The sequence below is a fragment of the Pleurodeles waltl genome, chromosome 9 (assembly GCF_031143425.1).
Source record: "Pleurodeles waltl isolate 20211129_DDA chromosome 9, aPleWal1.hap1.20221129, whole genome shotgun sequence".
NCBI classification, from domain to species: domain Eukaryota; kingdom Metazoa; phylum Chordata; class Amphibia; order Caudata; family Salamandridae; genus Pleurodeles; species Pleurodeles waltl.
In genome coordinates, this window is record NC_090448.1 from 613249404 (window position 1) to 613267716 (window position 18313).

The 18313-nt window shown below is 47.8% G+C and overlaps 1 protein-coding gene across 1 annotated transcript in view; it reads left to right on the top strand.

Moving 5' to 3' along the window:
- Positions 1 to 18313, top strand: part of WDR62 (WD repeat domain 62) — a gene marked incomplete at its 5' end in the record, with an annotated part of 926258 nt that overhangs the window by 48826 nt on the left and 859119 nt on the right. Inside the window, one exon of the mRNA XM_069207611.1 lies at positions 3781 to 3890. Coding sequence (XP_069063712.1) covers positions 3781 to 3890 — 110 coding nt within the window. The remainder of the gene's footprint in view (positions 1 to 3780; positions 3891 to 18313) is intronic.

Genomic DNA, 18313 nt, shown 5'->3' on the forward strand with positions numbered 1-18313 from the left:
CGACTCTTGAAGAGACAGTTGCAATCGGGGCAATCTTGTGGCAAAGCTGAAGCATTATCAAAACAAAATTCAGTACTCGAAGCAGCAGCAAATACCAATCATGACTCATGGTTGTTGGAAATATAGGCATCGTCATTAAGGGACTAGTACACCAACTTGAAGACAGCGACAACTTCCTTATCAAATCCATTGAAAAAAAACCAAGAACTTCAACTCATCCAGGTTTGTGGGAGTCCACTGCCCATTTCTAGAGTGGGGCTTAAGACTGGCACAGTTATCCCTCCAATATTGTTGAACATACAAATCAGTCTGGTCAACTGTCTCATCCAAATAAACATTGACCATAAACAACTGAAATAAAGACATTTATAGAGAAAACATTTTCAGTGTTCACTCTACACCCTGCAACACCACTAAAGGCAGGCAACACAGGCTGTATCATGTTTTGGGCAACCTAGATTTTAGCACTTCCAATGGGAAGACTTGCAGCCCAAGGCTGCAATCCAGATGCCTCTTGCTGCACTATTGCATACCTGTGACCTCTTCTAAAATAGGCACTTCCTCTGCACAGATTGACTTCATCATCAGATTATTCCTCTCAGACAGAAAATTCATTGCCAGGGTCTTAGACTTCCTTCTCTGCCTCAGATGCAGAGTCAGTTTCAGAACCAGAATCGGAGAAAAATTTGAAAAGCAAACCAACAAACTACTGAGCCCTAATCCTGTGGGTATCCATAATCCTTACTAATAAAAGTTATATGACAAATAAGTCAACAACCATCAACACTTTGTAAAATATGTAATAACCAAAGTGTGGCTTTATCATACAGAAAGTAAAACTACTTGGACATAGTAATCTGGAAGGAAAAGTCAATCAATACAAACTACACAAACCAACTATATCCTCAAAAATTATACCACTCACTTGCCAAGAGACAGCTAGATGCAGGATCACCTGCACCTACTCAGCAAGCACCAATGATATCCCACTAGAAAAGAAAAATTAAAGGAAATTAACCAAGACAACACAATACACATTGTGCACAAATCCAATAAGAATTTTACACACAATAAAACAAAAGCTAAATATGTTTTTATTATTACACCATTTACAAAAAATGCATTAATTCACAGGGTTTCTGTGTTGTGAAAAAACTCAGATAATAATGTGCCCCAAGGGCATGACCCCTAGATAAAGAAATTCCTGGTGGTCCAGTGAGCTGGATTCCTTCTCCAATATCGAGGCTCCACCTGCGATCGTGGAGCAGGCATTCAGTACATACTGACATAGACACCGGGGTAAAGGGAAAAACTCTTTCCTTTCCTCCTCTGTCTGCACTCCCCCTAACTCACCCCTTCCCTCCCCCGGAAGGAGGACTTAAAAAGTACATGTTCTCTCTTCTGGCTTCCATGGCGTCCCTGTCAGCATCTGATGACGTTGGTATGCTGTGCGCACGCTAACGTCAACAGATGCCAGTAGTCAGGGCCTTCCTGGTGGGGGGCTTTAAAGGGGTGGCTCACCGGGGGAGCACCAGCACTTCCCCCGTGGGTGTGTGTGAGGACAGGGTGGTGCTGTCCATGCACATGCCCACCATGGCTGAGGACGGCCCTGCGCCGTCCTCCGCATAAAAGGGGTTAACCATGATGTGGGTTTATTTCTGAATGATGTTGTAGTAGAAGACCTGCTGTAACAATTTCCCAAGGACCTTATGCTTGCACTCAGTATTGCATTCAATCAATCAATCAATCAATCATAGTATTTATAAAGCGCGCTATGTACCCGTTAGGGTTTCGAGGCGCTGAGGTGGGGGGGGGGGGGGTGGAGAGGCTGTTTAGCGGTCGAAGAGCGTCGTTCTGGTGCAGGAGAAGTTGCAGGTGCGACAGGAGAAAGGTCCTTTAGTGAGCTTCGGGGATGCCCGGAAGCATTCAGTGGAGGGCCCGGGGTTGAGGGCGTGGAGCTCTTCGGCCGAGAAGTGGGCGCGGGAGGCGCGAGGACCAGGGGGGGTGGCGCTGGGCGCGGTCCAGGCGCGGACGGGCGCAGACGAGCTTGCCTCTGGCGCGCCAGCGGCGCGCCTGCTGCGCGGACGCGCAGCGCCAGCCATTAAGAAGGGAGGGGGGAGGGAGGAGCAGCCGGGAGGCGGGAGGGAGCGGCAAATGGGGGCGCGAGGGGGGCGGGGGCGCAGGGAAGCAGCGGCTGGGGTCGAGGAGCGCACAAGGGGCGAAAGGCACAGAAATCGGGCAAAAACAGTCACAAATGCAGGAAAAAACACAATATGGACACAATACTGGCACTAAATACGATCGGGGAGACAGCAATCAGGGGGGCACAATGGGGCAAAAAGCGCCGGCGGCGAGGCGCAGAAAAGCGGAAAAAAGCTGAAAAACAAACTTACGGGACGGCGGAAGCGGCACTCGGGTCAAGTGAGCCCACTAGCCACCAGGGATGAGGCGCAGGAGGATGCCTGCGGGTGGAGGAGGGCCTCGAACACGCAGACGGCAGCGTGGTCGTGGGGCAGAGGCAGAAGGCAGCAGGTTGGTGCTGCGGTCGTGAGGGGCGAGTTCAGGACCTGAACCAGGTCCGAATTCGCTCACTGGCGACGCGCAGCGCCAGCCATTAAGAAGGGAGGGGGGAGGGAGGAGCAGCTGGGAGGCGGGAGGCGGGAGGGAGCGGCAAATGGGGGCGCGAGGGGGGCGGGGCCGCAGGGAAGCAGCGGCTGGGGTCGAGGAGCGCACAAGGGGCGAAAGGCACAGAAATCGGGCAAAAACAGTCACAAATGCAGGAAAAAACACAATATGGACACAATACTGGCACTAAATACGATCGGGGAGACAGCAATCAGGGGGGCACAATGGGGCAAAAAGCGCCGGCGGCGAGGCGCAGAAAAGCGGAAAAAAGCTGAAAAACAAACTTACGGGACGGCGGAAGCGGCACTCGGGTCAAGTGAGCCCACTAGCCACCAGGGATGAGGCGCAGGAGGATGCCTGCGGGTGGAGGAGGGCCTCGAACACGCAGACGGCAGCATGGTCGTGGGGCAGAGGCAGAAGGCAGCAGGTTGGTGCTGCGGTCGTGAGGGGCGAGTTCATTCACAGTGGTTCACTTACATAACCAGTATGTTCTGACACCTGCATATGACATTAGGCCAGAGTGTCAGAAGCAGTATTCATGTAGTGGTACAGAGGTAGGGGTGTATGATGATTTTAAAAATGTGTCATTTGATTTGTTGAAAAAGTAGTTCTTTGCTAACACCATGAGCAGCATGCAGTCCTAATAGTTCCTATGGAGAAAATGGCTATATAAATGCTTTATATTGCCAAGATTTATAAAGCACGTAATTGCCACTGGTGTCTTTGTGCTAATGCAGACCATACGAAATAGCCCGTAGTCAAAGGTGGGACTTATTTAACTTTCATGATGAATAAGTAAAGAGCCAGGATTTAAGAAGTTTTCTGAAACTCAAAATGTTGGACTGGCCTCTAAGTTGTTAATGTAAATTGTTCCACAACTGGGCTTTAATGTGGATGAAGCCCCCTACCCCCCGCCAAATTAGATCTCATAGTTTTTCCTACATTGACAGTTCTATAATTGGTCGAGTGCAATGAACTACAGGGGTTGTACCAAGTGAGATTTCTTTATCAGTAGTCTGGCGCTATTCCATATAAAGCTTTGTGAGTGAGACAGAGAGCCTTAAATCTGACACTATTCTTCACCGGAAGCCAGTGAAGCCCTTTTTGTTGTCCCTGACACTGACTTGAAATTTAGTGATTTTTTTTTTTTTTTAGAAGTCTGGCTGCTGCATCTTGACGGTACTGAAGACCAACATAAAGGGCATTGCAATAGCCCAATCTTGATAGCACGATTGCTTTTATTACTGTTTTCTGTAGTCCATAAGGTATGTAAAAAAAGATCTTCTTTATTTTACACAGCAGAAAGAAACCGGTGGAAGTGAAGTTGTTTATCTGGGTGTTGAATGACCGAGTGGAATCAGAAATGATCCCCAAATTCTTGACCCTAGCTACTGGTGTAGGTGAAGCACCTAGCGTTTGTGTCCCAAAAAAGAGACTGTTTACAGTCATCCAATGCACAATGGCCCCATACAGCTGTGGTACATTTCTGCCGTCTCAGCATCATTATTTGAGAGGGAAACAATAAGCTGTGTGTCATCTGCGTATGCTACAGGAGCAAAGCCGAAAGATCAAATTAGTTTTGTCAATGGGGCCACATGGATATTAAATTAATTGGGGCTCAGTGAGGATCCCTGTGAAACCACACATGGTAACGTGAAGCGCTTAGAGACCAAGTCATCCACACCCACTGAAGGTACTCTCCTTGAATTTGGTGGTGAGCCAGAGAAGACTTCCTGTCCCTAGGGATGCTAACTGATGTCTTACTGATTTTGCTGCACATTCGAGACTAAGCCTGGTATTTTGCTTTTTGTTTTGCATTGCTCCCGTTACTGAGAGCCTTCATGCCAATGACATTTCCTATTTAAATGTGATTTGCAGCCTCTGCACTTGACTATTTCTGTATTGTACTTCTTTTGAATTTGTAATAAACCTCAATGGTTTTTCTAAATTCTGCTCTAGAACTCAGGTTTTGAATTGGTCCTTAATTATTTAACTGTATCTTTGGAATGCTGTATTGAACCTGGTTTCTGGGACACATTGCCTCATGAAATTGAGGTTAACATTGTCTCCGAACAAGTCAAATCCTTGGCACGCTGTTGAGCTCTAAATGTTTGTGGTACAGCACACACACAGGTCGGCTAGAGGGGTCAGGGTTGGCTTCAGGGACTATTTTTCCCTGAAACTCTAGACTGGGTGTTTTGTCTCCATTCCAGTGTCTATTCAGATCATTTACTAAATCCTGGAACGTCAGGATTACTCCAGTGCTGCTCCTGGGAAAAAGAACTGAGTATTAACAGGGCGGAATGATGATTGAGAGGGTTTAGTATGCTAGTGATGTATTATGGGATTTGTAGTTGAGGGTGCAGATGTGTGTCAAATCATTAATTGTTACAATGCTTGTGAACCTTTTTGGGTTTGCAGTTGATTCTTGGTTTAGTTAGTGGCTTGATTACTGTAATTCTGATGTATTTGTTATATTTGTGAATTGAGTCAAAGGTTTTAGTTTTGCTGTTAGTTGGTTAATGTAGTCATAATCCAAATATCTTGCGTTATTTATGTCAAACTTGTCTGTAAAGTGGATGCATGATTTACCAGGGGCCACAGTCACAGAAATTGAGATTTCTCTGAATTAACAGTTTTCGTTTCTTTCAGTTTTTGTATGTTTTAATCTGGATTAGTGCTGCTTGCTCTTCGGTGCTTGAGGGTAAGATCACTAATCAGAGATAATTACTGCTGGACAAGAGTCTGCTTCAGTGCAAATGTGTTGTTGACAAGTGCTGCAAAGGTTCTGGTCTTATCCTTATTGATTGCAAGATTTTCTTCGTTCAGTCTCCTGATCTTTCTCTTGTTTAGGTTAAGTGTACAATATTTTTTTTGTTTTGTGTGTAGTGACAAAAGGCTTTGCATTGTTTTCCCATTTCACAGAAAAGTTGCTCTTCAGTTAGCTGACTGACACTGAAGATTGCGTTAAGATTGGTGAGACATCACCATGAAGTTTCTGTCTTTGGTTCGTTGCTGCTGTAGCCACACTGTGTTTGGTTGACTGTTGGTGCTTTTTGATTGATTGTTGCTCTTTTGTTTATTTTCTGATGTTTTTGGACTATTTTGGAGCGCAAGTGATGGGTATTGTATTGAAAAAGCTCCTAGCGTATCTGTTCTGGAGAGACAGAAGATTCGTCCTGGATGTTCGCCTGTGCTCAAAATGTTGATGTGTATCGGATTTTATGTGTGTGTGTGTGTGTGTGTGTGTGTGTGGTTAAAATGTTGGTATGAGTACATGTCTGGTGACAAGTATAGGAAAGTACCATCTTTCTCGGCATGTTACCCCCAATTTCTGCCTATTTATCAGTGTGTTTTCACTGTCTCACTTGGATCCTGCTAGTCAGGACCCCAGTGCTCATAGTTTGTGGCCTATATGTGTTGTCAGTATGCTTGACTGTGTCACTGGAGTTCTGCTAACCAGAACCCCACTGCTTATGCTCTCTCTGTTCACCAAATGTGTCACTATAGTTTAGTGACTTCATATACCAATTCTAATTGACACACTGGACCCCCTTTATAAGTCCCTAGTATATGGTACCTAGGTACCCAGGGCATTGGGGTTCCAGGAGATCCTTATGAGCTGCAGTATTTATTTTGCCATCCATAAGGAGCTCATGCAAACCCTCTCACAGGACTGCCACTGCAGCCTGAGTGAAATAGTGCCCACACTATTTCACAGCCATTTTCACTGCACCAGGTAACTTATAAGTCACCTATATGTCTAACCTTCAGTTACTGAAGGCTAGGTGCAAAGTTACTGTGGGTGCACTACATGTATATCAATACATATATGTAGCTTCATAATGGTAACTCCGAATATGGCTGTTAGGTGTCTAAGATTGTGAAATTGAACCCTCAATCCAAATATGGTATTAGGGGTGCAATTCCATGCACCCTGGGGGCTCCACGATGGACCCCCAGTACTGCCAAACCAGCTCTCTGAGGTTGCAATTTAAGCCCCAGCTGCTGCCACCTCACAGACCGGTTTCTGCCCTCCTGGGGATTGAGCAGCTTAATCCCAGGAAGCCAGAACAATGCATTTCCTTTAGGAGAGGAGTGTTACACCCTCTCCCATTGGAAATATGTGTTACAGGCATGGGAGGGGTATCCTCCCAGAGCCTCTGGAAATGCTTTGAAGGGCACAAACGGTGCCCTCCTTGCATAATCCAGTCTACACTGGTTCAGGGACCTCCCCTGTCCCTGCTCTGGCGCAAAACTGGACAAAGGAAAGGGGAGTGACCACTCCCCTGTCCATCACCACCCAAGGGTGGTGCCCAGAGCTACCCATTTTGGATTCCAAGGTGTGGGGACCCTCTTGGAGCATCTGAGTGGCCAGTGCCAGCAGGTGACTTCAGAGACCCCTCCTGAGAGGTGCATATCTGGGTAGGTAGCCAGTCCCCCCTCTCATGGCTTTTTAGGGTCTCTCCTCTGGGTGTTTCCTCACATTTGGTTTGCAAGACTCCACCAGGACTCCTCTGCTTCAGCTTCTGACCGTCTTATCAACCCCAGACTGCTCCACGAACCGCTGTAACTGCAACAAAGTATCCAGGAAATCTACTGTGATCTGCAATTTCAGCTTCAGTCAGCAACTGCAACAGTTTCCAGCTTGTGCACGCTCGGAGGACTGCTTGTCTTCACCCTGCACCAGAAGAACCGAAGGAATCTCCCGTGGCGTGATAAGTCACTTCCCTGCTTCGGCAGGCACCTCTCTGCAACGACGACTGGTACTCTGGGACTCCTCTCCTGTCGGCGAGCGTGATCCCTGGAACCCAGGTGGTGGACCGAAGTGACCTTGACTGTCCAAAGGTCCAGTTGTCCAACTTTGGTGGAGGTAAGGGCTTGCCTTCTTGTGCCAGACAGTACCCCTGTGCATCGTGTCCTCTGCAACTCCTTGGGCTTCTGTGCCCTTCTTCCAAAAGTTCTTTGTGCACATAGTAGTCCAGGTTCCCAGCACTCTATCCTGCAACGCTCAGCTCCCTGAGTTGTTCTCCGGTGGCGTGGTAGTGCTGTGACGACCTCTCTTTGCAACTCCATTATCCGCATGTCCTGGGATTGCTGTGGGTTCTGCCTGCTCTTCTGAGGGCCCACTGAAGTGCTCAGAGCCCCCTCTGTCTCCTCGGTCTGAGTTGAGACCCCCAGGTCCCTCCTGGGTCCGGGCAACTCCTCTTTGGCGCAAAACGCCCTTTTGCGTGAACCAAGGCTTGTTGGCGGAATCCAGCGATGCAAACAGCCTGCATCCAACGACTCGACGTGGGACATCTCTTGCACCAAGCAGGAGACCGCAGCTATCTTCTTTGGTGCATTTCTATACTTTTCTTCCAACTGGAGAATCCACTTTTGCACCTTCTTCCAGGTTGGCAGGGGCTCCTGTTCTTCCTGGACCCTTCATCGACTTCTGGACTTGGTCTCGTCTCTCCGCAGGTCTTCAAGTGCAGGAATCCATTGTTGCTTTCTTGCAGTCTTGCTTGGTTCTTGCATAATCCTTCACCATGACTTCTAGTGTGTGTTCTGAGAAAACTTGCTGTAATTTTCTCCTGTTTTCCTGGGCTCCTGGGTGGGGTACTTTACTTACCTTTGGTGTTTTTCTTTCACTCCCAGCACCCTTCTACACACTACACTTGCCTGGGGGGAATCCGACTTTCGCCTTCCACTATTTTAGTTTATGGTTTGTGTTGCTCCTAGGCCCATTGACATCTATTGTGTTTTTCACTGTTTGCACTGTTCTACGACTGTTTTCTTACCTGATTTTGGTCACCAATGTATATATTGTGTATAATACTTATCTCCAGAGGAGTGTTGCCTCTAAGATATTTTTGGCCTTGTGTCCCTATGTAGGAAAGCCCTCCTTTTTGCCCTGGTCAGCCCCACACTTTTTGGACAGGTACTGGTGGTTACTGACTCTTGGCTGTGCCCTGGGTACTGCTTACCAGTCCCAGGGCCAGGGCTCTGTGTAAAATGGATAGACTAATTTTAATTGGCTAAGTTAACCTACCTATAAGTCCCAAGTATATGGTAGGGCATGTAGGTTTAGGGAGCACAGCATAAGTAGTGCACCCATAGGTGCGCTACTGAGGGGCCCAGTGTCATTTTAAAGGCAGACCTGCCTTGCTGGCTGCTTTTAAATTAAAGTTTTATATGCAAATTCGACTTTGGAATTAAAAGTAGTTCCAAAGTCTTAAACTACCTTATTTTTACATATAAGTCACCCCTAAGGTGTGCCCTATGTGCCCCTAGGGCTGGGTGCCATGTAACTATAAGCAGGGACCTTATAAAAATAGTTCTGATGGATACAACTACCTGTGGATTCCTCACCTTATGAATTCGTTCTTGCACCAGCATCCAACAGAAAGTCTTCTTCCTAACTGTCGACGTCGTCGAGGACGTCATAATGGCACGGCTCCACGTGACTCCGTCTGACGTCAGCGTGCCAATAAGAGGTCCTCGTCGGCGTGCTGACGTCAGTTTTCCTTTTTTCCGTGCCTTCGACGCCAACGTTTTTTCTTCCTGGCTCGTTGATTACTGTTGCGTTTTTGGTGGTTACAATGTCTCCTCCAAAGAAGTCGGGTTTTAAGCCATGTGGAGGTCGGATGTCAGTGACCGATCCACATTCGGATTGTATTTGGTGCCTTAGTTCTCAGCATAACGTTAAAGGATGTTCGTCGTGCCAGAGTATGAACCCTAAGGCTCTAAAAGAGCGTGAGGCTAAGCTTTTTCTGGTGAAAGCAAAGAAGGGCCATAAGAGGGATTCCTCCCATGCTTCACCAAAGAAGCATAAGAAGCGGCGTCATCATGGCTCACGGCGCCGTCATGACTCTCGGCGCCGGTCTGAGCGGAGCCGATCGAGGTCGAGGTCTCCGTCTTCACGACACCAAAAGACATGGGAGATGAGCCCTACTGTGACGCCTCAGCCCAGGAGTCTGGAGCTATCGCTGGCACCGTCGGTCTTTGAGGTTGCTCATCATAGTCCTCAATTTTCGCCGGCGTTGCAGGAGCCTGATATACAGCAGTCATCTACTCGGCAATATCCTGCTTTCCCGGCTCCAGGGGGGGATCCAGCTGCATTTTTGAATGCAATATATGCCTTTTTTCAGTCCATGGCACCGGCGGGTCCCACGGGGCCATTGGCATTTGATTTGGGCTCTCGGGCGCCGTATAAAGCGGCTCCATTCATGCCTTTTTGTCTGGCTGAGAGTGTCTGATTGGCGTCGAGGATATCTCCTCGTGGGAGATCACCACCTGTGATGGTGGCTCCACCATTGCGTCAGCCGACGCCATCGCCGCGCCATTCGACGTCTATGATGTCTCCTTCCAGGCCGGCTCCATTGCCTTCCTGCCAGCCGACTCCGCGGAGGTCATCGTTGGAGTCCGTGTCGGCGCCGGCGCTGGCGCTGGGTGATGCTAAGAGTCACCCATCTCTTCCTGTGCCTTTCTGGGATCCGAAGTCTTCGGCGTCGATCGATTCATTATCGACGCCGACTTTGGAGAGACACCTTTGGTCTCGTAGAAAGGCTTTACGACTTCTGGAGGAGGAAGAGTACAGACAGTTGGAGGAAGGTGAAATTGAGCCTTTTGATGAATACCAAGGTCTGGCCACTGCAAGTGGCCTGGATACTTCCCCGGAGTGGGACATTGCATCTCCGGGGGAAGTTTACAGAGGAGGCCGCATCCTTCCATACGGTGGTCAGGAAGGCAGCAGAGTTTCTGAACTTGCCATTGTCTGTGGTGGAGGTGAAAACTAACCTGCTCACTGAGGTGTTGCACCCTTCTGCGTCCAGCGCTAATCCTTTGCTGCCCTTCAATGAGGCTTTGACTGAGCCTATATTGGATTTGTGGAGGAAGCCAGTTACGACTCCTGCAGTGAACAGGGCAGTAGCAAGGAGGCATAGAGGCGTACCAGCAGATACGGTTTTCCTGTCACGTCATCCGACTCCTGAAAGTTTAGTAGTCCAGGCGTCTTGCTCTGCGAAGTCTACTCCTGGAACATTCCCTGGAGTTCCAACTGATAGGGAGTCCAAGAGGATGGAGCAGTCTTCGAAGAAGATCTTTTCATCCTGTAGCATGGCGCTCAAGGCTACTAATTCTACCTGTGTGCTGGGCAGGTATGTCCACGCCCTTACGGACTCCGCTAAAGAAATGGCCAAAGATCTGCCGCAGGAGGTACAAAGGTCCTTTGGGTCTCTTTTTACGGATGTGCAGGCGGCTGCACAACAGATTATACAGTCTGGCCTGGACACCCCTGATTCGGTAGCCAGGGCCATGGGGACATCTGTGGCTACTAGGAGGCACGCCTGGTTAAGGTCCTCTGGATTTTCATCGGACGTTTAATCCACCTTGTTAGATCTGCCATTCGATGGTGAAAAGCTGTTTGGAGAGAAGGCGGATTCTGCTCTTGAAAGGTTTAAGGACAGTCGGGCAACAGCTAAGTCTTTGGGCTTACAGACTGCTACTGCTACATCTTATAGACCTTTTCGCAGGTTCAGGGGGTTTGCACGTGGTTCTGCCTTTCGTAGGTCCCAATACTTGGCCCAGCAACCTGCCAATCCGCCCTATCGTGCCTTTAGAGGGTGGGGTAGGGGTAGAGCTAGAGGGCCAGTCCAGCAGCCTTCATCTTCATCCTCCTCCTCCGGTGGACAACAGCAGAAGCAGCCCTAGTTTTCCCCACTATATCGTTCATACTTCTCCTGTAGGGGGAAGGTTGAGTCTTTTTCTCCGCAAGTGGGAGTCTATTACAACGGACTCGTGGGTGTTAAGAATTGTGGGAAAAGGTTATGCTCTCCCCTTTCAGGAGTCCCCTCCTCCCTTTTCCCCCCGTCCCTCATTTTGTTCAGAAGACCATCTTCTGTTGTTACAACAGGAGGTTATGACCATGTTGTCAAAGGGCGCAATAGAGTTGGTTCCGGTGCAGGAAAGGGGTCAGGGTTGTTATTCAAGATATTTCCTGATTCCCAAAGCGGACGGTCGTCTAAGACCGATCCTGGACTTGAGGATTTTGAATTTGTTCCTCAACAGGAGAAATTCAAAATCCTGACCCTAGCGCAGGTACTATTGGCGTTGAACGAAGGAGATTGGATGGTGTCTGTCGACTTACAGGATGCGTACTTTCATATTCCGATAATCAAGTCGCCCAAAAAGTATCTCTGGTTTGTGGTCGGGACGCAACACTACCAGTTTGCGGTCCTTCCGTTTGGACTTACTTCAGCACCTCGAGTTTTTACGAAGGTGATGGCAGTGGTTGCAGCACATCTCAGACGGAGGGAAGTAGCGGTTTTTCCCTACCTGGACGATTGGTTGATCAAAGCCAAGTCTCCGTAGCTTGTGTTGTCTCACCTGCGAATGACAATCCAGTTGTTGTTCGATCTGGGTTTTTCAGTAAATGTACCCAAATCTCACCTCGAGCCCTCTTAACGCCTCCTGTTCATAGGGGCAGTACTGGACACAACATTGTTTCGGGCCTACCGCCCGCCTCAGCGGGTTTGGGACATTCAGGCGCTGATTCCAATGTTTCAAATTGGAGCGGCAGTTCCAGTCCTCAAGGTCTTACGCCTGCTAGGTCTGTTTGCTTCTTGCATTCTGTTGGTCACTCACGCACACTGGCATATGAGGGCTCTTCAGTGGTGCCTCCGCAGGCAGTGGTTCCAGCACAAAGGAGATCTCGGGGATTCGATAAAGATCCCAAGGAAAACCATTTTCACTACCACCTGTGGCCACAGTAATATCGGATGCTTCCACTCTAGGGTGGGGAGCTCATCTGGGGGAACTGGAGATCAAGGGTTGTTGGTCTCCAGCGGAACAGATTTTGCTTATCAGTCTGTTGGAGTTGCTGGTGATAAGTTTGGCGCTCAAGGCCTTCCTCCCTTCCCTTCCCTTCGCGGTCAGTCGGTTCAGGTCCTGACGGACAGCACTACCGCGATGTGGTATATAAACAAGCAGGGAGGAGTAGGGTTGTACCTTCTCTGCAGAGAGGTTCTGCGACTCTGCTCCTGGGCTCTGGACAATCAGATTTGCTTAATAGCGAATCATTTGGCCGGAGCACTGAATGTACGTGCGGACGGTCTGTCGTCACTTCTCAGTAGATCACGAGTGGCGTCTCCATGCGGACCTGGTCCTCTACATCTTCGGGATGTGGGGTACGCCTCAGGTGGATCTATTCGCCACTCGGGAGAACGCGCACTGTCCGTTGTTCTACAGCCTCCAGTATTCGTTGCAAGGAGCGTTGGGGGATGCGTTTCATATGTCCTGGAGCGGCCAGCTGCTTTACGCGTTTCCCCCCATACCCATGATTCCTCGGGTTCTGAGGAAGGTTCGTCAAGGCCAGGCCCAAGTCATCTTGGTGGCACCGGACTGGCCGAGAAGGGTATGGTACACAGACCTACTTCAACTCTCTCAGTGCCCTCCGCTCCGTCTCCCATTCAGGGCAGACCTCCTCTCACAATCGCAGGGGCAGGTTCTACACCCCCACCTCCAGAGCCTGCACCTTCATGCCTGGAGATTGAACGGGGCAACCTGAGTTCCTTTTCTCTCCCACCGGATGTAGTGGATGTTATTCTATTGTCCAGGCGACACTCCACTAAATCCATTTATGCCGGTAGGTGGGCAAAATTTGAGGTTTGGTGCGGAGAGAATCAAAACGATCCCTTAAAGGCCCACCTTTCTGATGTTCTTTTGTTTGCTCTTGATTTAGCAAAGAAAGGCTGTGCGGTAGCTACAGTTAAAGGCTATTTGGCGGCTCTGTCGGCTTTTCTTTGCCTTCCGGACCAGCTTTCTTTATTTAAATCTCCGATTGTAAATAGGTTCATTAAGGGTTAGTTAATAGGTTTCCTCCCACGCCCTTTCACATGCCTCAGTGGGACCTGAATCTGGTACTGACATTTCTGATGGGTTCGCCTTTCGAGCCTATGCATTCATGCCCGTTGAGATACTTAGTCCTAAAGATTTTTTTTCTTGATTGCGATTACTTATACTAGAAGGGTCCGGGAACTTCAAGCCCTTTCTGTTTAAACCTCCATTTACCATGTTTTTCCCTTATAAAGTGGTGTTGAAAACCAGGGCAGCTTTTCTGCCAAAAGTTGTCACTACTTTTCATATGGGTCAGACTATTACCCTTCCCTCATTCTACCCTCCTCCCCACCCCTCTAAGGATGAAGAGATGCTCCATCGGTTGGACCCTAAGAGAGCCCTGAGTATCTACCTGGAGAGAACAAAAGACTTTCGTCTGGATGATCAGCTGTTCGTAGGGTATGTTGGACAGCGGAAGGGCAGAGCGGTCCAGAAACTAACAATCTCAAGGTGGGACATCCTGTGTATAAAAGTTTGTTACTCTCTGGCGAAGAAAGTTCCCCCTGAGGGTATCAGGGCCCATTCTACTAGGGCTAAGTCGGCCACTTCGGCCCTAGCGAGAGGAGTTCCATTAGTGGACATTTGTAAAGCGGCAACTTGGGCGTCCCTCCATACCTTCGCAAAACATTGTTTGGATTCTGAGGTGAGGAGGGACGGTCATTTTGCTCGCTCGGTATTACAAGATTTCTTGGTGTAATCAGGCGGGCACCCACCACCGAGTGCGGTACAGCTTTGGGACTCTATTCATAAGGTGAGGAATCCACAGGTAGTTGTATCCATCAGAAGAACAAGTTACTTACCTTCAGTAACGCTTTTTCTGGTGGATACACTAGCTACCTGTGGATTCCTCACAGTCCCTCCTGCCTCCCCGTTGCCTGCCTGATTTCACGGTTATCTTCTAAATGGTTTATATTTGTTTATGTGTGTGTGTATATATGTATATATATATTTAAGTATTTATGGGTGTAATTTAATATTCTAATCTGATATTTCATGTGAATATATGCGTTAATGGGAAATGTTCTTGTGTATATGTATTTTTCTTTACGGTTTTTTATGGGTTGGTTCTCACCTGTTCGCCTCAAAGTCATGAAAAAAATGAGGTGAAACTGACCTCTTATTGGCACGGTGACGTCAGATGGAGTCACGTGGAGCCGTGCCATTATGACGTCCTCGTCGATGTGGACAGCTAGGAAGAAGACTTTCCGTCGGATGCTGGCGCAAGGACGAATTCACAAGGTGAGGAATCCACAAATAGCTAGAGTATCCACCAGAAAAAGCGTTTCCGAAGGTAAGTAACTTGTTCTTTTTTTAAGCCCTGGTGAGGTAAAAAAACAGCCAAATTCGTTTTTCCCTCATTGTAGTAAATGGCCTTCATAGGCTAGAATGGGGAGACTTTATTTTAATTTTTAAAGTCCCCTCAAATGATGGATACCAAGTGTTTGGTATCAAATTAATTGTAATAAATCCCACAACTTACAGTTGTTGGATTTAATATAACTTGTTCAGGTAAAGAGTTTTAAACTTTACCTGAAAAGTTGCCAATTTCAGCCCTGCATTGGTTTTGCTTCTGTGCTCTGATTGGCCAGCCTCTAGCTGCCTGGCCAGGCTGCATTTATGAGGTGTGAAGTGGCCTGGCTTCACACAAAGGAATGTGCCTGTGGGAGGGAATCTCCCCTCAGCAGATGGTGAGGCAGGAAGGGGGAGGGCTGCCAAACTGGTCCTCAAAGGCAGCGAAGGACATTTGGAGCAACCATCAACACCCCCACATTCTGCAACCCCAGACAACTAGGTGCCCCCTTGATTAGATTCAGAGAGGGCAGGAGAGGGGTGCGTTTATGATTTTCAGCCACACCAGTGGGTGGGCTCAGCCAGATGTGACCTCCAAAAATCACTTTCAGCCATGATGGATTTTTGGAGAATGTTGACTCCTGGGATTGATTTTTGCCACACTTCCCAGGAAGTGGTCATCACAGGGGGAAGGACCCTGCACCTGATTGGAGAACCAGGACCCCCCTGCTTTTCACCCAGGAACAAGGATAAAACTGGCAGACCTGCACCCACACCTCCGGTCCTTACCACATCCAACAAGGAAGAACTATAGAAGAAGGACTGCCCTGCTAGACCCCTGGCCTGCACCTGGATCCTACACTCAGAAGGACTGCACCAGCTTCACACCTGGGCTTCACCACAAGAAGGACTTTGCCTGGCCTCAACTTGTTCAAGGAGGGACTCCCTGTTTGCTACAGGTGAAAAATTGCTAACCAGAGTCCCCTTCACTAACTCCTGAAGAAAGCGACCAGCTGACCACTGTCCAATGGCCAAAAAGGAGTTTGTGCCAGGTACATTCTGGGAGTTGTAGTCCGCACCCCCAAGGATCATCTCAGAACTTCTGGACCCTTGGGGTGAGCTGTGGACCTCAAAAGAACCTTAAAAGGACATTTGGGAGAAGCCCCAGAAGTTTGGAGAACTTTTGAAATAAAGCTCCATAGAGGGACCGACCCGCTGCGGCAACTCTAGCCGGCTTACCTGAACCGCGACCCGGCCTGATTTGCTGGTTCGCCCCGGTAAAGAAAATCTCCGAAAAAGAGACTAAGTCCGAAGGTAAAAAGTTGACCGGGACCTCCCAGCCAGCGTATACGAGGAGGGCTCCATGGACGTCGTATCAAGATCCAGGTTTACCCCGGTCGAAGGATTTTCACCTCGACAAAACGACTAAGTCCGAAGGTAAAAATCTCCACCGAGGATTCCCGCGACACGTATCCGGGGAAGTGGTCCAGGAGGTCGGATTGGACTGGCCGGTTCGTCCCACTGAAGAAAATCTTCGAAAAAGAGACTAAGTGTGAAGGTAAACTTTTAACCGAGGCCTCCTGCGGCCTGTAGCCGAGCAGGGCTCCATCGCGGTTGGCCTTCAACTTTGACGTTGCCCCGGTCGAGGTGCAACTAGATGACCCGATTGGCGCTTTTTGTTTCTAGGCGCTAAAAAACCCCAATAATTCTTTAAAAATTCATATCTCCGGTTCCCCTTATCTGATTTTATTCATTTTAAAAATACAAATATAATCTATGTTTATAAATTGGTATTGGATTTTTAAACTGTTTCCTGTGTTTTATTTAATGACTGTTTTGTGATATTTGAATGCTTTACACGCTGTCTCCTAAGTTAAGCCTTGACGCTCGTTGCCAAGCTACCAAGGGTTGAGCTGGGTTTAATTTACTGAGACCTAACTGGACCTAAGTGGAGGTTAGTGGTCTATTGCTAAGTGTAGGTACCTACCTGCCCTTACCAATAACCCATTTTCCAACACACTAAAATAAAGTACCTTTATTTTTGGTAACACTGAGTATTGGCTTTTATTGTGTATAAGTAATGTGTGACTATAGTGGTATTGCAAGAGCTTTGCATGTCTCCTAGTTCAGCCTAAGCTGCTCTGCTACAGCTACCCCTAGACAGCCTAAGCTGCTAGACACTGCCTACAATTCACTCATTAAGGGGTAATTGGACCTGGTATAAAGTGTAAGTACCCACTACAAACCAGGCCAGCCTCCTACGTCAGGGACATGCAGTTTCCGTTAGAAGGTAACATTAATACTAGAAAGCTTGATTTCCCAAGACACAATGTGGGAGGGGAAACCGCAAACTAGACCTACACAATTCAAAGCATTAAATCAGTGGGATTGAATGGTCATAGTGAACGCCAGAAAGAGTATAGTCAGTTTAAACATGTAGTGAGTTAGTGGATGGTATCAAAGTGGGGCATTCGTGGAAAGGGCATGGAGAAGAGGATATGATAGAATGGGTCAGAGTTTTCCATGCAATAGTCAATGAGTCAGATAAAAGGAAATGTTGTGCTTCTGAAAAGGACAGGCAAAGCCTAAATAGGGGCATTGATTCAGATAAGGATATTTGATTTCTTAAAGGATTCACAGGCACAAAGACCACTGGTGTTTTATATTGGTGCGAGTAATTAACCATGTTCAAGTAACGGGGAACAGTGACCCATGCAGTACCCAGGTGCAAGTGCTACTGCAACTGCCCTGCCTGAGGGTACGCTGCCAACTTTACCTGGTCCTAGTGGGATTACAGCTGCTGTGGAAACAGAAACAGCAGTTTTTGTGGTAGAAGCAGCAGCTACTACACCACCCTACAAGAGAGGAATTAACATTTTCCATTTGAAAACTACATTTAGAGGAAATTTTACAGGGAACAATTGACTTAGGCAGAATTGTGCCTATATTTCAAATGATTTGAGTTACTCAATCAGACAAGCAGCAAGTTATGTAGATGAGATGCAAGATAATCTTGAAGGTTTAGCTGAGGAAATTGGAGTTGACACAAACAAAACAAACTGCTTGCACAAAAATTGCAAAATGGAAATGAGTGAAGCAGAAATAGCGGACATGTGTCTAGTTACATTGCATTGTGGAGCACACAAAAGATTGGAGGGATTTGAGGTATTAAAGGGAGAAGTGGAAGACAGCTAGTTTTAAAAAGACCATTGACATAGGAAAGACTGTGAGAGTGATCATGAGTGGTCAATTAAGTCAGTCACCATTTCCTTTTCCGAAAATACATGGAGAGAATTATATGCATGTTTCTTGGTCCATGGGTGATCTCAGTGCTTTTGCAACACACTTTCTAAAACTGAGAGAGGAACCTGACCAAAATTCTCAACAATCTGTGAACTTTCTTATACATCTGAAGGTGTTTAGACTGATTTGGAGACATCTGAAATTGTTGTTTGAAGTGATTTGTAGTTTGAATTTAAACCAGCGGTCACTTGGCTGATGCAAGAACCAGCAAGTGTTC